The 27,120-nt window shown below is 44.9% G+C and overlaps 1 protein-coding gene across 3 annotated transcripts; it reads left to right on the top strand.

Moving 5' to 3' along the window:
• Positions 1-1,944: 1,944 nt before the first annotated feature.
• mbd6 (methyl-CpG binding domain protein 6) lies at positions 1,945-25,858 on the top strand. 3 transcript variants are annotated; one of them, XM_059559597.1, is made up of 13 exons: positions 1,945-2,321; positions 3,065-3,237; positions 4,380-4,519; positions 6,928-7,030; positions 7,320-7,488; positions 8,587-10,476; positions 10,565-11,364; positions 11,978-12,119; positions 12,567-12,706; positions 15,494-16,126; positions 20,197-20,246; positions 20,325-20,382; positions 25,555-25,858. In XM_059559597.1, exons 3-13 carry the CDS (start codon positions 4,404-4,406, stop codon positions 25,603-25,605), a joined length of 4,152 nt encoding a protein of 1,383 aa, XP_059415580.1. In that variant the 5' UTR covers positions 1,945-2,321; positions 3,065-3,237; positions 4,380-4,403; the 3' UTR covers positions 25,606-25,858. The 3 variants fall into 3 exon arrangements, 2 of the variants coding, with proteins under 2 accessions (XP_059415580.1, XP_059415581.1); XM_059559598.1 differs by having other exon boundaries at positions 8,590-10,476; XR_009436413.1 differs by lacking the exons at positions 20,197-20,246; positions 20,325-20,382; positions 25,555-25,858 and having other exon boundaries at positions 12,514-12,706; positions 15,494-15,642.
• Positions 25,859-27,120: the final 1,262 nt, after the last annotated feature.

The raw sequence follows: 27,120 nt of genomic DNA on the forward strand, positions 1-27,120 counted from the left end.
AAAAAATAATAATAATAATGTAGCATGGTTTTAATGGCTTTAGAATATGTTTTGATTTGTGTTTGAGAACCGCCCTAAATATTTCTCAACATGGGTCTTGAAGCCTAGAAAAGGGCACTTAAAAATGTGGATGTTTTAAAGCATCTTTCCAGTTTTCAGAATGCTGTCATTTGGTTATCCAATGTAAAAATAATATAGCATGGTTTTAATGGCTTTATAGGTTTTAATCTTTGTCCATGAACTGCCCTAAATGTACATAGTATTTTCTTTATCCAAAGTAATAACTTGAAAAAGAAGATGTAGCACTGTTTTAATGGCTTTAGAACAGGTGTTGATCTGTGTCTGGGAACCACCCTTAATATTTTTCCCCAACATGGGTCTCAAAGATAGATAAGTGTGCATGTTTCAAAACATCATGTGACCTGTAACTCCTCCAGGTTTACTCTGAACTCTGCACTAAAGACAGCATTTTCCCACCATGGGTATAATCCTATAACCTAGATAAGACTGTTGTTGTGGCTTTGTTGATCTCACCGTTGGTCTTGTATGATCATTAGGAATAAATGATGGGAGTAAGGTGTTTAATTATCAGGTCCCATTGTTTAATTGCTTTAGGTTATGTATTTTATTAAGATTTGGTGACCTGTAGGCTAACTCTCATCAGTCAGCTGATGTCACCATGCTCTCATCTCGTTAGTATTCTGAAACTCTTCCAAACACAAGAGTTAAGTAGTTAAACTTGCATGGTGCAAAGCGTGCAATGTATTGCCTAGCAACAGCGCAAGTGGGATGCGCGTGAGGTTAGCGAATAGAAAGCCCAAATACTGTTTCCAGGAGCAGGGCGCCGCTCGCGCGGAGACGCGCTAACACGTCACGATCGGTCGGCTGTTGCTGTGTAGTCTCCCCGCTGCCTAATGGTTATCACCTCCGAGCGAGTAATTCTATTGGCAGGTTATGCTTTTATTCCCCAAAGTTGTGTTTACTCGACATTCCTTTGAAGTTCGAACAGGTTTAACTCTTAATAACTCCCAAACTTTGTCGAGTTCACCTGCTTTAAACGCGGTGGGAGGTTGATCTGATTTTTATTCCTGTACAGTGCCAGCGAATCACATTTCTGCTCCCAGATCTGAAGATACGTTTTACAAAAGCATAGAAACATCTCCTCGGAATATGATTTCCTACATCTTTCCTCCACACTAAGTAGGTTTTATCTGCAATTATACGGGCGAACCATTTTTTTGTTTTCTCAGCTAACTGACACAATAAGGCCAATAAAGACGCGCCTCTGTGTGTGTGTGTGTGTGTGTGTGTGGAATAACGGAAAGATCTTCATCTCAGGATATTCTCGCCTCCCGCTCACTTCGATCAAATATTTCGCATTTATAGATTAAGTTTAAATTAAGATTTAAGTTAATTTGAATGGCATTTTGATGATGATCTTTAAAAAAAAATCCTTTACCGACTGCACAGACAATAATAATAATAATAATAATAATAATTTACAGATTAAGTTTAAATTAAGATTTAAGATAATTTTAATGGCATTTTCAGGATGATATTAAAAATAAAAATAAAAAAAGCATTTTTTCCTTTACTGACTGCACAGAAAAAAAGGGATTTTGTGAAGAGATTGGTACATATCAATAATTGAGTTTATTGACATATGGCCAGTTTCTCAAATTCGTATCGAACACCTGAAATAAAATTAAAAATCCTCTCTGTAGTGATGTAAATAAAAGACAATACTTATTTTACAATATGCAAATATTGCATAATTCTAAAACAATCCCGGGACAAATCTACAGAAGTCTGTCTAGTTATTTTTCTCAGCGAGCAGCTCTCGCGCTCCTCCTAGCGGACATGGAATTTGGACGGAATTCCAGACCCGACTGCGCATTCGCGGACGAAAACGCCATGTTTTTTTTTTTTTTTTTTTTGGCACGGGATCCTAAGGAAAAATAGGAACTTGGAAAGGAAGATAAAGTGAAAGCAGCACCACAAAGGCGTTATCAGTCCTTCGCTCGCTTATGTAAACTGTAAAGACGCGTAGGAGAGCGCAGAAGCTTTGAATGAAGAGAACGGGATTCACGCGAAATTGGACGACAATGCAAGGGGCGCAATAAAACCGAGCGTTATTGCTCTTTGTTTTTAAGCAGGACGGCTCGGATGGTGCGCGGGGATGAAGACGCGGGGAAGTGGCTAAAATCACACAGCGTTTATAACAGCTCCAGCAACGGCGACATTTGCGACACGAACGCGTCGAGACGCTTGTTCAGTCTTCAGTCTGCGCAGAAGAAGCAGGAAACTTCGTAAACACAGAGGTACGTAGCCCGCGAGCTAAAGCAAGCTAACAGCGCGTCTACGCGACGCGACAAACTAGAACGCTTCCGATGCAATGTTATCAAGACCGATTTATCGCAGCGTTATAACGTGTCCAGTAAGCCTGCAATATAATAGAATGTTTATGTATGCGCCAGCTAACGTTAGCCGTTTGTTTATTCTTCAGGACGCGTAATGTTACAGTGTTTCAAAGGAGCAGCGCGATAATCAAGTGAGTAACGATACATTCCTGTTTTCTTTTCGTATTCAAGATCTAGTTTTACCGAAACTTTGCATACTTTTAACGCTGGGGGTTTGTTTGTTATTAAGCTCACTGCTGAAGCCAGAGCATTAGCCGCTTCACAAACACCCGCCTTTATGCCATATTAAAAACCGTTAAAATGATATAGTTTTAGGCAGTGACATCATCTCGATCACTTAAATTTGAATTTTTGCGTTGGCGCGCTTAGTATTAGTTTCAACTGTCACTGTTCAACTCTACCGTCAACCATATGTCAAGAGTTGTAAACTGACAAAAGTATCGTGTGTTTAGACTTGTGTTCTACTGGTACCATGGTATTTAGTTCCAGATCCCATGAATATGGTGATCAAATATAGTCAAAATTCTTATTTTTATGGTTCATTTTACCGATATTTGTATAGAAAATTGTTATAAATCTTTTATATTCTTTACTCCAGTAATGTCAAAGCCACTTGAAATATGTGTTTTTCTTTATATTTTCAGATTGGTGACTTCTGGAGAGTTCCATCATCCCAGTTTGAGAGGAAAGGAGAGGATTGCTTGTCAAGACGGATTTGTTTTATGTATTGCTTTGTGCTTCGTTAATGCTGCCTAAATGTCCTCCAAAGACTGTATTTCACGATTGGTGCTGACCAAGGCTGCATAAAAATGAAAAGGTACAGCACAAAGTGTCACCCTAAGTTGCAGAATGTCATAACATTGTACATATTGCAAGGTTTTGGAGTGACAAATGCATTTATTAAATGTAAAGAATACACATGAAGTTGAAAATGAACCACGGTGCATTTTGACATTACTACCTATATTTTCCCTAGTTTGTTGTCTTTCTTTTAAGAAAAACTAAAATGTACACACTCCACATATTTAATGTGAATGTAGTTGTCACTACATGATATCATCTGCTCTATGAAGGTAAACGATATCCAGAATAGTCACAGATTAAAAGCCCAAGTGGAGTGACAACCGTATTTAGCCTAGGTGCAGTGTGAACATATCCAACTGAAAATAGGTGTGAAGCTTGAGTCAAATCTGATTTGAAACTGAATCTGGTTAATCAGATCTGGTTTAAAATGAAATCTAGTTAATGAAATCTGGTTTGAATCTAAATCTGGATAATCAGATCTGGTTTGAATCTGAATCTGCTTCATTAAATGTAGTTACAAACTGAAACTGGGTCATCAAATTTGATTTGAATCTCAATCTTGTTTGAATCTGCTTTGAATCTAAATCTAGGTAATCAAATGTGGCTAGAAACTGAACCTGGTTCATCAAATCTGGTTTGAATCTTAATCTGATTCGAAATTGAATCAGGTCTGAAAACTTAATCTGGTTCATCAAATCTGGTTTGAAATTAAATTAGGTTTGAAACTGAATCTGGTTAATCAAATCAGGTTTGAAACCAAATCAGGTTTTAATAAAATCTGGTTCAAAACTGAATCTGGGTCATCAAATTTGTTTTGAATCTCAATGTTGTCTGAATCTGGATTAAATCTAAATCTGGATAATCAAATCAAATTTTTTATCTGAATCTGGTTCATCAAATCTGGCTAGAAACTGAATGGTTTGATCAAATCTGGTTTGAATCTCAGTCTGGTTCATGAAATCAGGCTTGAAACTGAATCAGTTTAATCAAATCTGGTTTGAAACTGAATCCGGTTAATTAAATCTGGTTTGAAGCTGAATCTGGCTTATCAAATCAGGTTTGAAACCGAATCAGGTTGATAAAATTTGGTTTGAAACTGAATCTGGTTGATCAAATCTGGTTTAAAGCTGAATTGGAAGTGGTTTGTGTCTTTAGGAGCTGGATGTGTGTGAGCAGAAAATGACGGGGGACAGTGAGAGTGCAGCAGGAGAAAAAGATGGAGATACGACGCTCATCGCTCAGATCCCGGTTGGCTGGCAGAGGAAGGTGAAAGATGGGGCTGTATCTTACATCAGGTACGTCCACACCTTACTTTGTGTCATTCATAATTGCTGTTCTGATTAAATCTGAACAGTGTTGCTACTAAGAGGTACAAAAGGAACATTTTCAAGTTGCTTTACCAAAGCAAACTTTCCCCACATGCATGCGAGTACATTTAGCATTCACACTCAGTTTTGTCGTCTGTTGCTTTAAATGCTTGTGCTATTAAAAGTGGATTCTGATTGGCTGTCAATGTTTTTATTGTTCATCAGCTAGTTTTGAAAGTGATTCCTTGGTGTTATTGGAACTTTATAGTGTAGGAATATGAAAGTAAAAATCCCATTTATTTTCTCCATAGTGGAATTGAATTGTAACAATAACTTTAAACAAATCCTGTGAGCTATTAGGTTATTTAATCAGAGGTGTTTGATTTTGTTGAAGCAATCAGCTTGCTTTATTTAAATGTATTAAAAAAAAAACTGATTCAACAGCATAATGAAAACGTAATTAAGAAATATATATCAATCACAGAATTTCAATAAAGAAAATACTCCTAAAGAATTGCATGAATGTCGTGACAAATTCAGTCTCCCTGCTATCTTCATATACATTTTTTCCAATAAACCACACTTCAATGGTTTGAGTCTTACCTATCAGATAGGTCCTTCAGAGTATCTTGGAGAGGTGAGGTGTCCAAGTCACAACATCTAACTACTGGGGTGCCTCAGGGCTCAGTTCTTGTACCACTTCTCTTCTCTGTCTACAAGGCATCATTAGGTTCTGTCATTCAGAAACATGGCTTTTCATACCACTGCTATGCTGATGACCCTCAACTCTATCTCTCATTCCATCCTGAAGACCCGACGGTAGCTATTCGCATCTCAGCTTGTCTAACAGACATTTCTTCCTGGATGATGGACCATCACCTTCAACTCAACCTTGCCAAGACAGAACTGCTTGTGATTCTAGCAAACCCATCGTTTCATCACAATTACACCATCAAGTTAGGCACATCAACCATAACTCCTTCAAAAACAGCTAGAAGCCTTGGAGTTATGATTGATGATCAGTTGACTTTCTCAGACCACATTGCTAAAACTGTCCGATCCTGCAGATTTGCTTTATTCAACATCAAGAAGATCAAGCCCTTTCTTTGGGAACATGCTGCACAACTCCTTGTTCAAGCTCTTGCTCTGTCCAGGCTGGACTATTGCAATGCCCTCTTGGCAGGTCTTCCAGCCAATTCTATCAAACCTTTACAATTAATCCAGAACGCGGCAGCAAGATTCATTTTTAATGAGCCAAAAATAATACACGTCACACCTCTGTTTATCAATTTGCACTGGCTTCCAATAGCTGCTCGCTTAAAATTCAAGGCATTGATATTTGCCTACAGAACTACCACTGGCTCTGCACCCATTTACATAAATTTGTTACTTCAGACTTATGTGTCCTCTAGAAGCTTGCGTTCTGCAAGTGAACGTCGCTTGATTGTGCCATCCCAAAGAAGCACAAAGTCACTTTTACGGACTTTTAAGTTAAATGTTCCCTCCTGGTGGAATGAACTCCCCAACTCAATCCGGGCAGCTGAGTCATTAGCCATCTTCAAGAATCGGCTTAAAACACATCTCTTCCATCTTTATTTGACCCTCTAACTTTAACACTCACTATTCTAATTCTATTCTTAAAAAAAATCTACTACCTTTCTAATCTTTTTGTATTCTATTTTCTTTTCATTTATTATGCAATTGTGTGTGTATGTGTAAACCTCTAACACTAGCTTGCTCTATTCTTTTTTTTATTCTATCTGTTTTCTTTTTATTTATTATATTATTTAAAAGCACATGCTATGTGTACTGTGTTAACCTAACTGAGACTTGTTATGGCACTTATATATCATTGCTTTTTTTGTTGTTTTTGATTGCTTCCACTGCCCTCATTTGTAAGTCGCTTTGGATAAAAGCGTCTGCTAAATGAATAAATGTAAATGTTAAATAAATTGTATCTACGTATATAATCAAAATCATAAAATCAATTCAAATTGATTATTTAATTTGCACTTCGAAGACTTTTTTTTTAATTTAATGAGCACTAAGTTTGCAGCACTGTTACACTTTATTAGAAATAGTGTATAGAATTAGTTTATTATAGTATAATGCATTTCTGACTCTTACTCTCTGCTGACGTAGGTGTCAGTGCACAGCATTTCAAATGATGCAAAGAGAGTACGAACCAGCAAACACACAAATGCATTCTGTGATTTACCTTGAGTAAATCATGAATAAAAACCATAAAGCTTGTCACCGTCTAATTGTAATCATGTCATTATTGATGTCTGCACGGGAAGAGGTTTGAACTGAAGTCTGTTTCGAACCAAGCAATCAAACCAAGTGTAAATAGAGCTGTCAAACAAATCAGTCTTTGTCTTTTTCTTCTTCTTCAGCCCGAGTGGTACTGTCCTTCGATCTGTGGATGAGGTTAGGGTGTATCTGCGGACAGATGGCACGTGTAAGTGTGGTCTGGAGTGCCCGCTTGTCCCGAATAAGGTGAGATCCTTCTCATTCACGATATTGACTTGATGATTAATATTGATTTATTTGTTACACTGGAAATGGAGGGTCAAGTTGAGTGCACAGTTTTGCAAAATGCACATGCAGTGTCTTCTTTGCTCTTTTTGGCAAATGTCATCCAGGTATTCCATGCATGCAAAAAGTTTGCTTACTGTGTACTATGTAAATAATGCATATTGTATAGTTGTATAATAATAATATACAGTTTTTTACACAACTTTATTGCATGCATTTAAAAAAAGTGTCTTTTTTTTAATTCATGCAGGTCTTTAATTTTGACCCTGCTGCAATGGTCCAAGCTCCTGGTCATCAGTCAGGGAAAATAGAGGAAGACATGACCAAACTCTGTAACCATCGCAGGAAAGTTGATGCCATGGCGGCGTTATGCCAAAGCATGCAGCCCTCCCATCTTTCCTCGTCGTCTCAAGCCACAGGTACTGCATCTTAATACACACATTATTCCAACACATTATTTTTTATTTAAAAGCACATTTAAATACAACACATTGTTCCAAAAAATGAAGCAATGAGCTTAACATTTATCAACCCAGAACATTGCTTTAAGTAAATTACAGTATGTGACCACTGCTGGTCTTTTGGAGTAAAGGTTATTCTCTACATCTTGTGACCAAATGTTACTTATTCAAATTATTACATTTGACTAAAGTGTGCAGTAACTCATAGTTTGTCTTCAGTTTCCAGTTATCTGTATTTTCAGTTATTTAACTTGTAAACTAAACTGCAACCACTGTTTCCCCTTAAAAACGTTTCTAGCCAAATCAGAGTATGATATGCAGTGCCTATGAAAGTATTCACCAATCCCTTGGAGTTTTTCCACATTTGAAACACAGTGGACTGAAAAATGTGTCATTGATAAAATGTTCCATTGTTGTTCCACTAGTCACAACATTATAGAAGATTTGCAAAAAGAAAGTCACTGTTAAAAGATGTCATATGACATCTCAGCTAAAGTTTGTCAGAAGGCATTTCTGAGACATTGAAGCCAACTGGAAGAAGGTTCTGTAGTCTGAGATCAAAATTAAGTTTAGTTTAAAGTCAATCACTCTTGAAACCTAATTTGAAATGGTAATCCTCTTTGATTCAGTTTTAAATTCCTAAATACACATTTGCATTTATGCAGTTAGCAGATGCTTTCATCCAAAGCAACTTACAACTTGGCGCAGTGGATAAGACACATGCCTTTGGTGTGAGAGACCCGGGTTCGAATCCACTGTGAGACACCAATGTGTCCCTGAGCAAGACACTTAACCCCTAGTTGCTCCAGAGGCGTGCAACCTCTGACATATATAGCAATTGTAAGTCGCTTCGGATAAAAGCGTCAGCTAAATGTAAATGTAAGAGCAACCAAAGCAGTTCATCAAAGAACCAAAAACATTCATAATATGCAATGGCATTTTTATAAAACCAATTAGATTGGGAATTTTGGGGAAAAATGCTTTTCATAGGCATCTGTCTTTTAAGTTCAGCTTTCTTCAGCAAGGTGAGTTGTATTGTCTGATTGTTTGTTTAAGGAGGTGTTGTATGCTCCGTGGACGGCAGAGAGCAAAGTGGATCAATGGTGGCTCATAGAGACGGCGCCCACTGCACTTACCCTCAGCCAAGACACAACCAACCCAAATCCAACATTGGCTTTCCTCTTTCCTCTCCCCGTTCTGTACTGCAAAATGGTTCTGTTAGCCTTGCCTCTATTTCTCGGCATCCAGAACAGGGTTCACCTTTAAAGAAATCTCAAACGCCAGTGGGCTCTATGCCTGGTTACGCGAAACAGCAGTGGAGCCCTCATCCACCGCAAAGGACAATACACAACCCTACTTCTCCTAACAGTGTAAAACCAGGTGTAAACAGGCATCCTCCAGACCCCTCCAGTTCCTATTCCTTATCCCCCTCTTCATCTTTAGCCCTGAGTGGTGGAGCAGCTCTGCCACACTCCCAGGGAGCGAGTGTTAAGTCGCCCTCTCCTCTGTCACCCTCACGTACCTTGGACACTTTCTCACCCCACCAATGCTCTCGCCACTCTTCGACGTCCTCGTTCTCAGAACACGGGGCCCAAGGGTCCGTCATCATTCAGGGAGGCAAATCGTTGCAGTCTACCATACCTTGCTCCTCTCCCAAGCTTCCTCCGGCGCCTTCCAGTCCGTGTAGTCGCTTGGAGGGCATCCTGCAGCACTACAAAGACTGTAGTACCTCCAGCACAAGCTCCGGTGCTAGTTCTAGCAACCATCAGACGTCACAAGCCCCGTCGTTGGTGCATCCCAATGCAGGCGACAAGAGGAATGGACTGAGTACTGCTCAAGCTCCAGAGCTGCTTGGCCTTCCACTAGGACAGATTCTCAACCAACAGAAGAGACGGCAAAAGGGCCACATCAATAACTCTTTCCCAGCCAGCAGCCTCCTCTCTGCGGCCGCCAAAGCCCAGCTGGCCAACCAGGAAACTCAGTTCAATGCAGCCGATGCGCTGGCCTCACTCCCTCTTACGGGCTTGGATATGGAACAGCAGTCAAAGGTATTGATTAGCACTTTAAACAGTAGCGTCCACCCCACTTCCGCCAGAGCACAGTCCCTAACCGCCCTGTTGCTTCCGCACTCCCCTTCCCCGGCATCCCCTGCTGTTTTTGAGAAAAATTTGCGGCGCACACGGCAGAGGCGCTCACCAACAGTTTTAAGCATGCTCAAGGACTCGTATTTAGTTGGGACCACAGGCGATCTCACCGGGCCGCCACTGCTTATCTCCCCATGCCTTTTGCCACCTTCTCCTCTCGTACCTCACTTAGACAACCACCGGCTACCTGTCGCTCCTCCAAATGCCTCCAAGTTGCAGGATTCGGAGGAAGACAGGAAGCCAGGAATTGCTAATTCCCTCCCACTTTCCTCCCCATCTCCATCCCAGCCCCTTTCCGCCCTGCTTCAGCTTCTAAGTATGCAAAGTGCGCAAAGCGCAACCCAGCAATCCAGCGGCGCCACTGCCATGCCTGGCAACAGGCACACAAACACATTGCCTTCTTCACCGAGACCAATCACTCCACAGACGCCCCAATGCGACATGCAGTCCACATTACGTTTACTCAACCCCACCCTGCAACCTCAACCCCAAAGCACAGTGCCCATGCCAGAACCTCCTATCCAGCGACCCCCATCCCAACCTTTTCCTTTGATGGGTGACGAGACAACCATGAACCTCAAAACAACCTCCAGTAACGCCATCCTGAACTTGAGCCAGCCCCACACGGGCACAACGCCAGACCTCAACAGTTCAATTCTGAGCATGGTGAACCAGATGTCCTCAACATTCTTTCCCCAATTCCTGGAGAAAGGTTGTGGACCCAAAACAACAGAGACTTGTCCTGACAACAGTACCTACCAAATTAACCAGTCAAACCACAACCAAGCTGTGGAAAGTGAAGGTGAGACTTCTTATCTTTTGTTTCTTGGGGAATTTTTACACTAAATGTGGTTTGGGTGGTCTGTTTTACACTTGTATTTTCTCGGCAGGTCCTGTAGAGGCAATGGATCAGCTGGACTCGGACACAAGATTGCTGGGTGGCTGTGAGCCTGACCACAGCCTCTCTCTGCCCAATGCCTCTTCTTCCGACCTTTCTATTCCCTCAACCGACCCTGCTGTTTCCCTTGCAGAGGCTTTCCCCTTCATGTCCCAAGAACAGCTCCTCCAGCTTCTTTCCACCAATGACGGTCTGCCTTCCCTGCTGCCACCTTTCCTTGGCTCCCTGCCTTTAGGGGTTTGGACAGGGAGCCAACCTTCAGCGCCCAGCGGTGCCCAAGCCCAGCAGGGACAGCCAGCCAGTGCCATCCTAAACCAGGGCTCTCCTCTCAATATCCTAAACCAGGGCGAGCTTCCTCTCAACCTCATGAACCTGTTAAATCCGCCAGGCTCTGCTGCACCGCTTCCCCCTGTTGCAGGACTAGAAGGTGGTGAAAAACCCCCTGGGCTTCAAGCCCTCCTCATGACTTCATTGCTGCTCAGCCAGAACCCGGCTGCCATGTTGCCACTACCAGCTCTCAACCTGGAGCTTCCTACACTGCAGCAGGTCTTTGCGGACGGAGTGTCCCTGGAGAAGACCGCTCTGCTGGACTCGGTCCTGATGGGGCCGGGGCTCCTGGAGGCTCTTCAAACTCTAACTCCCAGCGCAGACGGCCAGTCACTACTTTTTTCCACCTCCCTCACTCCACCCCCTCCCGCCTTCCTGTCCCTCAACCCCGCTCTGCTGGCCGCAGCTCTCGCCCAGACCGAACCCCTACCCAGCCACGCACTATCCCCCCCGCCTCATTCACAGGTACACGCACAGTCACACAGCTTCGCTACATGTTCCCATACAGTCTGCATGCTTCCAATTGATGCATCTGTTTACAATGACAGGGGTTCCCAACCAGGTGTTTTGCCCCTAGTGGAAATCGTGGAAGTGCATGGGTTTAATTTTATAAAAACTAGAAAAATAATTGACAGGGTTGGGGTTTACCTTAAAATCAAAAGGATTAGACATTATATTATTTTAATTGTGGCATTATCTTCATGACAGTATTGCGCATTTAAACTCCCAATCTCTTGTAAATTGTAAATGTAATTGTAATGAAATATTACTTTTTTTTTTTTTTTTTTTTTTTTTTTTTTTGCACTTTTGAAAATGTGGTTAATTGTCATGAAATTAAGACACTGCCAAAAATTTTAATGCTAAAGGTATAGTTCACCCAAAAATCTAAATAGTCATCATTAACCCTTATGTTGTTACAAACTCATAAAAAAATGTTATGCTATTTTACAGGAGTTAAATATCAGGGAAGTTCACCTGATAAAGGTTGGGAGTCCTTGTTTTACGAGTTGTACCTTTTGTTTTGAGATCCGAGTGCATGCATCTTGTGCAATACATATATGAATCTGTGTGGCTGTAGGGGACCCTGTCCAGCCCTGCTCTAGTTTCTACCTCGGTGTCCAGCACGGGACAAGAAGTGTGTGACCCCCTGGCCGAACAGGACAAGAACAACACCCAGACACATCATTTCCTGCCGCCTCTGCTTTCCCCCGGGGTTCTTGGTAAGTGAATCAATAAAAATATGTGGTAACACTTTACTTAAAGCCTTTATGTATTATGTATTATAAAATAAAATAATTTTTAATGCATTAATTATGCCTTGTAATGCACCTTATAATGCATTGTGCAATCTCCTGAATAATTGTAAATACAGTTAATACATTAAGTGGATACTGTGTGCCTAGGACATGCGTCGACATGCAATTTGATCATTCTTTTCTCTTTACTGTTGCCATTTTGTCAGAGTCTAATTCTAACGTTTAGTGATTAAAAGTCATGATTACCTGATTTATAAAAAATACAATCGTGGCAAAACATTGAATTCGAATTAATTGGAAAAAATCGCCCAGCCCTGCTGCTAATGTTCTTCTTGTAATTTGCTTCTTAATGAATAAGCGTCAGTAAGAGCTGCTGCTGCTGATGGTGTTTCTCTCTCTGATGGTGCTCAGGTGAGCTCGCAGCTCTGGGGAACATCAACGGTCTTCAGGGTTTATTGGGAGCCGGAGCGCTGCTGCTGCCTCAGGGCCAGTCTCTGAGCGTCCCGCTAACACAGAACCAGACAGGGCTCAACCCGCTCACCTGCCTGCAGGTAAACTCACACACCGCCAGCAGACCACACTCTACACACATGAGAGATCAGTGCTTCACAATGAGTTCAGAGAGGTTCATCATACCACGATCTGCAGCACCTTTCACAGACTCCAAGAACGTTAATGTCAGATCCAGAATCTGTTAGTTACACTGCACATTCTTCAATTTTTATGTCTTTAAAAGAAGTCTCTTCTGCTCACTGAGGTTGCATTTATTTGATCAAAAATACAGTAAAAATTATTAAATATCATTTCAATGTAAAACAGTTGTTTTCTATGTGAATCTCTGTTAAACTGTAATATATTTCTGTGTATTTTCTTCAGTGTCACATGATCTTCAGAAATCATTCTAATATACTGATTTATTATCAATGTTGTGCTGCTGTTTTTGGAATTTGTGATACCTTTTTTAGGATTCTTTGATGACTACAAAGTTAAAAACAAGAGCATTTATTTAAAAATAGAAACTTTTTTTTTTTTTAACTTTATTTTTCTACTTTTTTTTTTCAAACAGATAAAACAACATCAACAAACATTTATAATACAAGTGCACATCTCCATCCTTACATACTTTTGCGTACACTAGTACAAACAAAAAGTATATTCTGAGCACATATACACATACATGGACATACACTGGTCACCAAGGAGAGAACTTATATTATATTCCAGATCACATGATTCACTCAAATTCTGCAATACTGTTTTGTTAAGGGTTAAACTGCCAACTCTATCCATTAGTTAGAAGTCAAAAATGATTTTCATCTCTTTTCAACCATTTCTGCCAATGTGATACCATACTTTCAGTTTGTTTTCTTAACGAAAAAGTCAGAGATTCCATATTGTACACCTCCGTTACAATCTCTTGCCATTCAAACATTGATGGGGGATCTTCTTTGAGCCATTTCCTTGTAATGGCTTTCTTACTGGCTGCTAGTAGTATATTAGAAAGATAAGTATCCTCTTTTGTCATATCTAAAGGGATGATGCCCAGGTACATAGTTTTAAAGTCACATTCCAGATTCATCCCCATTATTGCATTCATTTCTCTATTTAAATCCTGCCAATAAGTATGAATTTTGTTACAGTCCCAAAAGATGTGAAAATGGTCTGCCAGTACATTTCCACATTTTCTCCAGCATTCACCAGTTTTTGGATTCCCAGTTTGTTGATACTTTACTTTGGGGGTTATGAAAAATCTTATGGTATTTTTCCAGACAAATTCCCTCCATGAATCTGAACTTGTTGTATTCATCTGCGTTTTACACATAGTTAGCCATTCTTCTCCTGTAATACTTATATTGGCTTCCTTTTCCCACTTTTGTTTCACATAAGTTGTAGAGTAATTTTTTGCTGACATTAAACAGGAATAAATTCTTGATACTACTTTCTTATTCAACTTTTTTTTATATGCATCTATAAATATTTGCACTATTGTGGGACCATCTTCTTCCACATTCTTTATATTCTTGTTGAAGTAATCTCTAACTTGAAGATATCTGAAAAAATCTTGTTTATCTAAGTAGTATTTCTGGGAAAGTTGTTGAAAGCTCTCTATTCCATTCCCAGAAGAGATTAAGCAGAAGGATGTTATACCTTTTAAACTCCATTGTTTAAATCTCAGATCCAGTTTTGCTGGTCTAAATTGTCAGTCATGCTCCACCCATCTTAATATTCTTCCCTGTCTTTCCATTTTAGGGTTTTTTAATTCTTTATACCATATTTCCAAGGGGGTCTTTGTCCAGCAGTTCAAATTATGTAATTGTGTCTGCTGATACTTTCTATCTCCTAATAACGCTTGAAGGGGTAATTCAAATTGTGACTGTTCAAATTCTTTCCACTTTGCGCAGTATTCATCATTACACCAGCAAACCAAGTGTCTTATCTGTGCTGCTTTATAGTAATCATCTAATGATGGCAGACCTCTTCCACCCTGTTCTCTAGGAAGTTGTAGAGTGTTAAATCTCACTCTAGGTCGCCCACTTTTCCAAATGAAGCGTGATATAATTTTTTTCCATTCATCAAATTGCTTTTTTGGTATGTCCACTGGCAAGGCTTGAAAGAGAAAAAGTATTCGTGGCAAAATATTCATCTTTATAATCTCTAAAAATAGAAACTTTTTTAACAATATACACTAGAGTTCAAAAGTTTAGGATCAGTACATTACAAGAAATGTAAACTTATTCAGCAAGGATGTTAAATTTTTAAGAATTGATAGCAAAGATTTATATTGTTAGAATTGTTTTTTTTTTTAATATTTTGGATAAATGCTGTTCTTTTGAACTTTTGTATTCATCAAGGAATCCTGAAAAAAATTATCACAGTTTCCAAAAACTTATTTAGCGACACAACATTGCTAATTCTAATAGTAAATAATCATATTATTCTGATTTCTGAAGACCATGTGACACTGAAGACTGGAGGAATGATGCTGAAAATACAGCGGAGCATCACAGAAATAAACTATATCTTAAAGGGAATTAAAATAGAAACTATTATCTTATATTGTAATAACATTTTCCAAGATTACTGATTTTTTTCTGTATTTTTGATAATAAAATGCACCCTTGAATGAGCAGAAGAGACTTCTTATAAAAAAAAAACTCTCACTGATCTTATTATTTTTTTTCTTAATGGATCCATTATTGAATCAATATTTTTTTTTTTTTTACATTCTTTTTAATATTCAAGAAATTCATACATTGAGCCCAGTTTGTATTTCACTGTAAAATTGTTAAAAATCATGCGAGACATGAATCGGTTAGTGTTAATGTTCTCATTCCCAGCTGACGATGGCGCCGGGGCTGATGGGAGAGAAGCCTGTGGCTCTGCATGAGACGCCTCTGTCACAGGAAGCGCTTCCCTCGACTCCGATGTCCCAGGATTCCCTGCTCGACCCGCTGCAGCAGAGAGAGTCCTCCACGGGCTCCGGTCCAGGACTATTTGACCCATACGGCTCTTTCATGGACACCATCTACACGTCCTTCCTGCAGGTGAGCGAGCGAGGCTCTGACTCGACCCCGCTGTCGTACCCCGAGCTCCAGCCGCTCCTGCAGCAGACCAGCGCCCCGCCGTCCCTCAGTCCACGCCGCGCCTGCTCCCTCCACAACCCGGATCTGTCCCGCCTCGGCATGGACACAGCTCAGTCCCAGTCCCCGGCCCGCGGGACGCCCAAACCCAGCGAGGACCCGTCCACACCGCCGCCCTGCAAACCAGCAGCAGACGACGCTCTGGAGGAGGCCAAGACCGACGGCTCGACTGAAGTGTGTCTCTACAGCAACGGGATCGGCTCCGGAGCGCAGGGACGAGGACATGATGAAGAAGAGGAAGAGGAGGGACGGAGACCACAGGGATATTTGGGTCCGGGTGAGAGGTTCAGAGACGCTGCCGAGGACATCAGAGACGCTGAGCAAGTCCGAGTGAGTGATTTTTATATACCATCAGAGTATTTATTCTTATTTTGAATTGGTTTTATTTTTAGATTCCAATTTCTTAATTTTTTTTCTATTTCACTGTACATTGCTTTTATTTTCATTATTTTAGTAATTTTGCAATTAGTTTATATCATTTTTATGTATTTGTAATATTTATATTTATTTTTATTTCAGTTGAATTTTTATGATTTTGTGTACTTGTCTTTTTTATTTTTTTTTATATTTCTATTTAGCCTTGAATTATTTAGTTTTAAGTTTGTAATTTTATGCACTTGTGATTTTTACTGTTGTTATTTTACAATTTCTATTTAGCTTTGTTTTTTATTTCAGTATAATATTTTTGAGATCTTTGTTGTGTACTTTTATTTTTTTTATATTTCTATTTAGCTTTATTTTTAAGTTTTAGTATTTGTTATTCTTTTGTCTTTGTTATATTTCTATTTAGCTTTGAATTTATTTTATTTGTTGTGTGATCAAACTGCCAATAGAACCACAAGATAAAATTAGTTGGAATACATTATTCAATAATAAATTTTTTTTAGATTTAATAAGGTCATGTGTTGACAATAACAGTTTAATTTAAATTTAATTATTTTTCTAAAAAAATATATATAGTTTCTTAGCTTTTAGTATTATTTTTAATATTTGTATTTATCTGTAAGCTGCTTTTTTTCCAGTCTATTATTTTGTAATTTAGTTGTGCCTCTGTCATTTTTATTCATTTTTTTTATTTTTCTATTCAGCTTTACGTTGCTTTATTTTCACTGTTTTAATAATATTTTTAGTTTTTAAATATTTAATTCATTTTCATATTTTATTTTGTAATTATTTTGTGCTTGTCATATTTATATATAATTTTCTATTTAGCTTTAAATTGCTTTTAAGTTTTAATAGTTTTGTTATGTTTCAAAACAATGTAAGATTGTTATTTTTTAATAATAACATTAACAGCCATGTATACTGCACACTGAACAGTGTACTAGTGTTTATTTCAGAATCAGAATCAGAATCAGAAAGAGCTTTATTGCCAAGTATGCTTGCGCATACAAGGAATTTGTTTTAGTGACATAAGCTTCCAGTAAACAGAGACAACAACACACAGACAAAAAAAAAAAAAAAATTTACAGGAGATTTACAAATTGGCAAATAAATAAGTGTATAAACAATTGTGCTATAAATGATAATGGAATAGGATTGAGTGAGATGCAGGAATGTTCTAGGATGGAGGGGTAACAAATAAATATAAGGATATTGCACATTTTTGCATAAGTTTAAGTGGGAAACATTTAACTGTTCATGAGGTAGATTGCCTGGGGGAAGAAACTATTCTTGTGCCTTGCTGTTCTTGTATTTGCGGCTCTGAGGCGCCGGCCAGATGGCAAAAGTTCAAAGATGGGGTGACTTGGATGTGAGGGATCCAGAGTGATTTTCTGAGTCCTTTTCCTCACTCTGGATGTGTACAGTTCTTGGAGGGTGGGCAGGGGAGCACCAATAATCCTTTCAGCAGTCCGAACAGTTCTCTGTAGTCTTCTGATATCTGATTTTGTTGCTGAACCAAACCAGACAGTAATTGAAGTACACAGGACTGACTCAATGACGGCTGAGTAGAACTGTTTCAGCAGCTCCTGTGGAAGGTTAAACTTCCTCAGCTGGCGATGGAAGTACAACCTTTGTTGGGCTTTTTTCACAATGGAGCCAATGTGATTGTCCCACTTCAGGTCCTGAGAGATGGTGGTTCCCAGGAATCTGAATGACTCCACTGCAGTCACAGTGCTGTTCATGATGGTGAGTGGGGAAAGTGCAGGGGGGGTTCTCCTAAAGTCCACAGTCATCTCCACTGTTTTGAGCGTGTTCAGCTCCAGGTTGTTAAGACTGCACCAGACAGCCAGCTGCTCAACCTCCTGTCTGTAAGCAGACTCGTGACCGTCCTGGATGAGGCCGATGACTGTAGTGTCGTCTGCAAACTTCAGGAGCTTGACAGAGGGGTCTTTAGACGTGCAGTCATTGGTGTACAGGGAGAAGAGCAGAGGGGAGAGAACACATCCCTGAGGGGCACCAGTGTTGGTGGAGCAGCTGTTTGACATGAATTTCCCCAGTCTCACTAACTGTTGCCTATCTGTCAGAAAGCTGGTGATCCACTGACAGATAGAGCTAGGAACAGAGAGCTGGGTCAGTTTGGTCTGGAGTGTTGTTGGGATGATGGTGTTGAAAGCCGAACTAAAGTCCACAAACAGGATCCTCACATAAGTCCCTGTTTTGTCCAGATGTTGCAGGATGAAGTGCAATGCCATGTTGATTGCATCATCCACGGACCTGTTTGCTCGGTACGCAAACTGCAGGGGGTCCAGTAAGGGTCCAGTGATGTCCTTCAGATAAGCCAGAACCAGTTTTTCAAACGACTTCATGACGACAGACGTTAGAGCCACAGGTCTGTAGTCGTTAAGTCCTGTTATCTTGGGTTTCTTTGGAATGGGGATTATGGTGGAGCGTTTGAAGCAGGAAGGCACTTCACACAACTCCAGAGATCTGTTGAAGATCTGTGAAAAGATGGGGGCCAGCTGGTCAGCACAGGTTTTCAGACAGGCTGGTGTAACGCCATCTGGGCCTGGTGCTTTTCTTCTTTTGTTTTTCTTGAAGACCTGGCGCACATCATCTTCACAGATTTGAAGAGCAGGAGGTATGGAGAAGGGGATTGCAGGAGGTGTTAATGGTTGTGTAGGGAGATGGTCAGAGTGGGTGTTGGGGGTTTCAAATCTACAGTAAAACTCATTCAGGTCGTTAGCAAGTCGTTGATTAGCCTCAGTGCAAGGGGATGGTGTCTTGTAGTTTGTGATGGCTCTCAGTCCTCTCCAAACTGAAGTAGAGTCGTTGGAAGTAAACTGGTCTTCCAACTTTTTAGCGTAGGTCTTTTTAGCCGCTCTAATCTCTTTGTTCAGTGTGTTCCTGGCCTGATTGTACAAGACCCTGTCCCCATTTCTGTAGGCATCCTCTTTGGCCTGACGAAGGTGTCTGAGTTTTACTGTAAACCATGGCTTATCATTGTTGAATGTTAAATAAGTCCTGGTAGGAATGCATATATCCTCACAGAAACTAATATAGGATGTTACGGTCTCTGTGAGTTCGTCCAGATCGGTGGTAGCAGCTTCAAAAACGCTCCAGTCTGTGATGTCAAAACAAGATTGTAAATCCTGCTCTGTTTCGCTGGTCCATCTCTTCACAGTCTTTACTACAGGTTTAGCAGATTTAAGTTTCTGCTTGTAGGTCGGTATAAGATGAACCAGACAGTGATCAGAACGTCCCAAAGCTGCTCAGGGAACAGAGTGATATGCATCCTTTATTGTGGTGTAACAGTGATCCAGTATATTACTGTCTCTTGTGGGACAGGTAACATGCTGTCTGTATTTTGGCAGTTCACGGGAGAGATTGGCTTTATTAAAGTCCCCAAGAATGATTAAAACAGAGTCCGGGTGTTGTTGTTCTGTGTCTGTGATCTGATCAGCGAGTTTCTGTAAAGCCAGACTTACTTGCGCTTGAGGAGGGATGTAAACACTAACCAGAATGAACGAGTGAAACTCCCGCGGCGAATAGAACGGCTTGCAGTTGATAAACTGCGTTTCTAGATCAGGACAGCACATCTTCTTTAACACAGTTACATCTGTACACCACCGTTCATTGATGTAAAAGCATGTCCCGCCGCCGCGCGATTTCCCCGTTGATTCTGCTTCGCGGTCCGCTCTGAACTGCTGAAAGCCCGGCAGATGGAGTGCGCTGTCCGGTATGGCGTCATTCAGCCAGGTTTCCGTGAAACACAGAGCAGCAGAGTGAGAGAAATCATTATTTGTCCGAGAGAGCAGAAGGAGTTCGTCCGTTTTGTTGGGTAGAGAGCGGAGATTTGCCAGATGGATGCTAGGCAACGGCGTTCGAAATCCGCGCTTCCTGAGTCTGACGAGCGCTCCCGCTCGCTTTCCCCGTCTGCGCGTCTTGAAGCGCTTGATCAGCGCCGCTGCTCCTCCGATAACCCCGCTCACATTTCCCTTCTTTCTCTTCTGTCTCAGACTGCAGATGTGCACACAGGAGCCAGAAGAGGGCGCAAGAGGAAACAGTCGTAAGTGCGGCGCTCCAGAACTCAACACATTCGTTCACGCGTGTGAAGTGTTTTACTCTCTCTTCCTTTTTCTGTCAGACTGCGGAGAGGAGCAGCGCTGGAAGACGGCATCAACCACATCATCGAGGAGCCGACGGTGAGTCAAACGTGTGGCACACACACACTTCTCTCTCGCACACCCCGCGCACACCCCGCACACACCTCTCACACACACACTTCTCTCACACACACCCTGCCCACACCCCTCGTTCTCACCCCGCACACACACCTCAGACACGTCCTGCACACACCTCAGACACGTCCCGCACACACCTCAGACACGTCCCGCACACACCTCAGACACGTCCCGCACACACCTCAGACACGTCCCGCACACACCTCAGACGCACCCCGCACACACCTCTCAGACACACACACACTTCTCTCACACACACCCTGCCCACACCCCTCGCTCTCACCCCGCACACACACCTCAGACACGTCCCGCACACACCTCAGACGCACCCCGCGCACACCCCTCACACACCTCAGACGCACCCCGTGCACACCTCGCACACCCCTCTTGCACACCTCGCGCACACCTCTCACACACACCCTGCCCACACCCCTCGCAGACACACCCCGCGCACACCTCAGACACACCCCACTCACACATCCCGCGCACACACGTCAGGCACACCCCGCGCACACCTCAGACACACCCCGCGCACACCTCAGACACACCCCACTCACACCTCAGACACACCCCGCTCACACATCCCGCGCACACACGTCAGACACACCCCGCTCACACCTCAGACAAACCCCGCTCACACATCCCGCGCACACACGTCAGACACACCCCGCTCACACATCCCGCGCACACACGTCAGACACACCCCGCTCACACCTCAGACACACCCCGCTCACACATCCCGCGCACACCTCAGACACACCCCGCTCACACATCCCGCGCACACCTCAGACACACCCCACTCACACATCCCGCGCACACACGTCAGACACACCCCGCGCACACCTCAGACACACCCCACTCACACATCCCGCGCACACACGTCAGGCACACCCCGCGCACACCTCAGACACACCCCGCGCACACCTCAGACACACCCCACTCACACCTCAGACACACCCCGCTCACACATCCCGCGCACACCTCAGACACACCCCACTCACACCTCAGACACACCCCGCTCACACATCCCGCGCACACACGTCAGACACACCCCGCTCACACCTCAGACACACCCCGCTCACACATCCCGCGCACACCTCAGACACACCCCGCTCACACACCCCGCGCACACCTCAGACACACCCCACTCACACATCCCGCGCACACACGTCAGACACACCCCGCGCACACCTCAGACACACCCCACTCACACATCCCGCGCACACACGTCAGGCACACCCCGCGCACACCTCAGACACACCCCGCGCACACCTCAGACACACCCCACTCACACCTCAGACACACCCCGCTCACACATCCCGCGCACACACGTCAGACACACCCCGCTCACACCTCAGACAAACCCCGCTCACACATCCCGCGCACACACGTCAGACACACCCCGCTCACACATCCCGCGCACACACGTCAGACACACCCCGCTCACACCTCAGACACACCCCGCTCACACATCCCGCGCACACCTCAGACACACCCCGCTCACACATCCCGCGCACACCTCAGACACACCCCACTCACACATCCCGCGCACACACGTCAGACACACCCCGCGCACACCTCAGACACACCCCACTCACACATCCCGCGCATACACGTCAGACACACCCCGCTCACACCTCAGACAAACCCCACTCACACATCCCGCGCACACACGTCAGACACACCCCGCTCACACCTCAGACAAACCCCGCGCACACACGTCAGACACACCCCGCTCACACATCCCGCGCACACACGTCAGACACACCCCGCTCACACCTCAGACACACCCCGCTCACACATCCCGCGCACACACGTCAGACACACCCCGCTCACACCTCAGACACATCCCGCGCACACACGTCAGACACACCCCACGCACACCTCAGACACACCCCGCTCACACATCCCGCGCACACACGTCAGACACACCCCGCTCACACCTCAGACACACCCCACTCACACATCCCGCGCACACCTCAGACCAACCCCACTCACACACCCCGCGCACATACGTCAGACACACCCCGCGCACACCTCAGACACACCCCACTCACACATCCCGCGCACACCTCAGACACACCCCGCTCACACATCCCGCGCACACACGTCAGACACACCCCACTCACACACCCCGCGCACACACTTCAGACACACCCCGCGCACACCTCAGACACACCCCGCGCACACCTCAGACACATCCCGCGAACACCTCAGACACACCCCGCGCACACCTCAGACACATCCCGCGCACACCTCAGACACACCCCGCGCACACCTCAGACACATCCCGCGCACACACGTCAGACACACCCCACTCACACATCCCGCGCACACACGTCAGACACACCCCACTCACACATCCCGCGCACACCTCACACACCCCACTCACACATCCCGCGCACACACGTCAGACACACCCCGCTCACACCTCAGACACACCCCGCTCACACGTCCCGCGCACACACGTCAGACACACCCCACACACACCCCGCGCACACCTCAGACACACCCCGCACACACGTCAGACACACCCCACTCACACATCCCGCGCACACACGTCAGACACACCCCGCGCACACACGTCAGACACACCCCACTCACACATCCCGCGCACACACGTCAGACACACCCCGCGCACACACGTCAGACACACCCCACTCACACATCCCGCGCACACACGTCAGACACACCCCGCGCACACACGTCAGACACACCCCGCGCACACATCCCGCGCACACACGTCAGACACACCCCACACACACCCCGCGCACACCTCAGACACACCCCGCACACACGTCAGACACACCCCACTCACACATCCCGCGCACACACGTCAGACACACCCCGCGCAAACACGTCAGACACACCCCACTCACACATCCTGCGCACACACGTCAGACACACCCCGCGCACACACGTCAGACACACCCCGCGCACACATCCCGCGCACACACGTCAGACACATCCCGCGCACACACGTCAGACACACCCCGCGCACACATCCCGCGCACACACGTCAGACACACCCCACACACACCCCGCGCACACCTCAGACACACCCCGCACACACGTCAGACACACCCCACTCACACATCCCGCGCACACACGTCAGACACACCCCGCGCAAACACGTCAGACACACCCCACTCACACATCCTGCGCACACACGTCAGACACACCCCGCGCACACACGTCAGACACACCCCGCGCACACATCCCGCGCACACACGTCAGACACATCCCGCGCACACACGTCAGACACACCCCGCGCACACACGTCAGACACACCCCGCGCACACCTCAGACACACCCCGCTTACACATCCCGCGCACACCTCAGACACACCCCGCGCACACCTCAGACACACCCCACTCACACATCCCGCGCACACACGTCAGACACACACCTCAGACACACCCCACTCACACATCCCGCGCACACACGTCAGACACACCCCGCGCACACCTCAGACACACCCCTCACACACCCCGCTCACACCTCAGACACACCCCTCACACATCCCGCGCACACACCTCAGACACACCCCACTCACACATCCCGCGCACACACGTCAGACACACCCCGCTCACACATCCAGACACACCCCACACACACCTCAGACACACCCCACTCACACATCCCGCGCACACACGTCAGACACACCCCACGCACACCTCAGACATACCCCACACACACACCCCGCGCACACCTCAGACACACCCCACTCACACATCCCGCGCACACACGTCAGACACACCCCGCTCACACATCCAGACACACCCCGCACACACCTCAGACACACCCCACTCACACATCCCGCGCACACACGTCAGACACACCCCACGCACACCTCAGACATACCCCACACACACACCCCGCGCACACCTCAGACACACCCCACTTACACACCTCGCGCACACACGTCAGACACACCCCACGCACACCTCAGACACACCCCACACACGCACCCCACGCACACCTCAGACACACCCCACGCACACCTCAGACACACCCCGCGCACACCTCAGACACACCCCGCTCACACATCCCGCGCACACCTCAGACACACCCCGCTCACACATCCCGCGCACACCTCAGACACACCCCGCGCACACCTCAGACACACCCCGCGCACACATCCCGCGCACACCTCAGACACACCCCGCGCACACCTCAGACACACCCCGCGCACACCTCAGACACACCCCGCGCACACCTCAGACACACCCCGCTCACACATCCCGCGCACACCTCAGACACACCCCGCGCACACCTCAGACACACCCCGCTCACACATCCCGCGCACACACGTCAGACACACCCCGCGCACACCTCAGACACACCCCGCTCACACATCCCGCGCACACACGTCAGACACACCCCGCGCACACCTCAGACACACCCCGCGCACACCTCAGACACACCCCGCGCACACCTCAGACACACCCCGCTCACACCTCAGACACACCCCGCTCACACATCCCGCGCACACCTCAGACACACCCCACACACACACACCCCGCGCACACCTCAGACACACCCCGCTCACACATCCCGCGCACACCTCAGACACACCCCGCTCACACCTCAGACACACCCCGCTCACACATCCCGCGCACACCTCAGACACACCCCACACACACACACCCCGCGCACACCTCAGACACACCCCGCTCACACATCCCGCGCACACCTCAGACACACCCCACTCACACATCCCGCGCACACACGTCAGACACACCCCGCGCACACCTCAGACACACCCCGCGCACACCTCAGACACACCCCGCGCACACACGTCAGACACACCCCGCGCACACCTCAGACACACCCCGCGCACACCTCAGACACACCCCACTCACACACCTCGCGCACACACGTCAGACACACCCCGCGCACACACCTCAGACACACCCCACAAACACACCGTGCGCACACCTCAGACACACCCCGCGCACACACTTTAGACACACCCCACACACACACTTTAGACACACCCCGCGCACACCTCAGACACACCCCGCTCACACACCTCAGACACACCCCGCGCACACTTTAGACACAACCGACACACCCCGCGCACACCTCAGACTGTGAGCCGCAGTAACTCGTGTTTGTGTTGTGATCCAGAAAGTGCTGTCCAGACCCGTCAGAGGGAAGAGACGCCGTGTCGTCCGATAAAGCCGGCCGGCCGATCTTTCCAGCCAAAACCAGCACTGTTTCCACTGCAACACCGTCTGAGCCGCACTCTGAAGAGCCTTTGTGATTCGCTCCTCCACGATTGATGTTACATTGTTGCATTTTCAAACAGTTTCCAGGCAACCAATGATAACTATTGAGAAATTGTTGCGTCGGTTCAGGAATAGTTATCGTTTGTTAACTCCGTTACTTCTGCTTCTTGTGTTTAATGATTGAGGTCCAGTGTGATTGACAGCGCTGAAGATTATAATGAGCTGTAAATGTTCTCACCTTCAGTTCATCAGAGATCAGGAAAAGTTTTTCTTCATCAGGTTTGGAGAAATGCAGCATTGCATCTGTGTCTCATCAAAGGATGCTCTGCAGTGAATGGGTGCCGTCAGAATGAGAGTCCAAAAAGCTGATAAAAACATCACAATAATCCACAGCACTCCAGTCCATCAGTTAACATCTGGAGAAGACAAAAGATGAAACACATCCAGCATTAAGACGTTTTTAACTCAAACACATAGAGTCTATAATCCATAATAACACTTCCTCCAGTGAAAAAGTGTTCTGGTCTGAATCAGGAGAGAAATCTGCACAGATCTAAACAAATCTGTGACTGGATTTTGATGCACTTTTTCACTGGAGGAAGTGTTATTATGGATTATAGACTCTATGTGTTTGAGTTAAAAACGTCTTAATGCTGGATGTGTTTCATCTTTTGTCTTCTCCAGATGTTCACTGATGAACTGGAGTGCTGTGGATTATTGTGAGGATGGAATCATACATTTTTTGACTGAACTATTACTTTAAGATTCACTCCTATCAGTCTCCAGATGCTGGTTTATGTGTCCAAAAATCCCTTGAATGCTGAATCTGTTCTGTCCTCAGACCAAATGACTCATGTTATCATTTTATAACCCATAATGCACCTCATGAACTTTTGTCAGCCCCACACTCATTCAGTAGTCCACACTTCTCCAAATACGTCAGGCCAATGACCAAATCTCTCTCTTCACTCCATGTTTTGTCTTTGCAGGGCTGTATATATATATATATTTTTTTTTTTCTGTGAGTATACGTGTGTGTGTGTGTGTGTGTGTGTTTTTTACAGGAGTGTGTCTGTAGGTTTTAGGGCCTTTAGTCGTGGATCTGCAGAGTTCATCAACACAGGCACAAGAATATTACTGAATATTTAAAATAATGATTTAATACTGAGGCTGATTATGCAATTTTACTATTGAATTTATGTATATATGTACAGTTTTAGTATTTTATTTTGTACACCTTTTTTAGGAAAAAATGATAAATTTGTAAAATATTTCTCCTGCAGAGAAACCTTTCCTTTCTCATATTCATGTTTGATTTGTAAAGAAAATACTTTGAGAATTGTGAACAAGTAGCATTTACTTTTTTATTGGGAGTTGATTTTTTTTTCTTTATTTAACAAATTAAACCATTTTAAATGATGAAAGTTCTCTTCTGATTCTTTTAGTGCTTTTTACACCGTGTTTC

Source organism: Carassius carassius, chromosome 10, assembly GCF_963082965.1.
Source record: "Carassius carassius chromosome 10, fCarCar2.1, whole genome shotgun sequence".
Lineage (NCBI taxonomy): Eukaryota > Metazoa > Chordata > Actinopteri > Cypriniformes > Cyprinidae > Carassius > Carassius carassius.

Coding starts and splice junctions, on each gene's coding strand:
- mbd6 (XM_059559597.1), top strand. CDS start 4,404: ATGACGGGGGACAGTGAGAGTGCAGCAGGAGAAAAAGATGGAGATACG. Junction 7,031..7,319: donor GCCCGCTTGTCCCGAATAAG/GTGAGATCCTTC, acceptor TAATTCATGCAG/GTCTTTAATTTTGACCCTGC. Junction 12,707..15,493: donor ACCCGCTCACCTGCCTGCAG/GTAAACTCACAC, acceptor TCTCATTCCCAG/CTGACGATGGCGCCGGGGCT.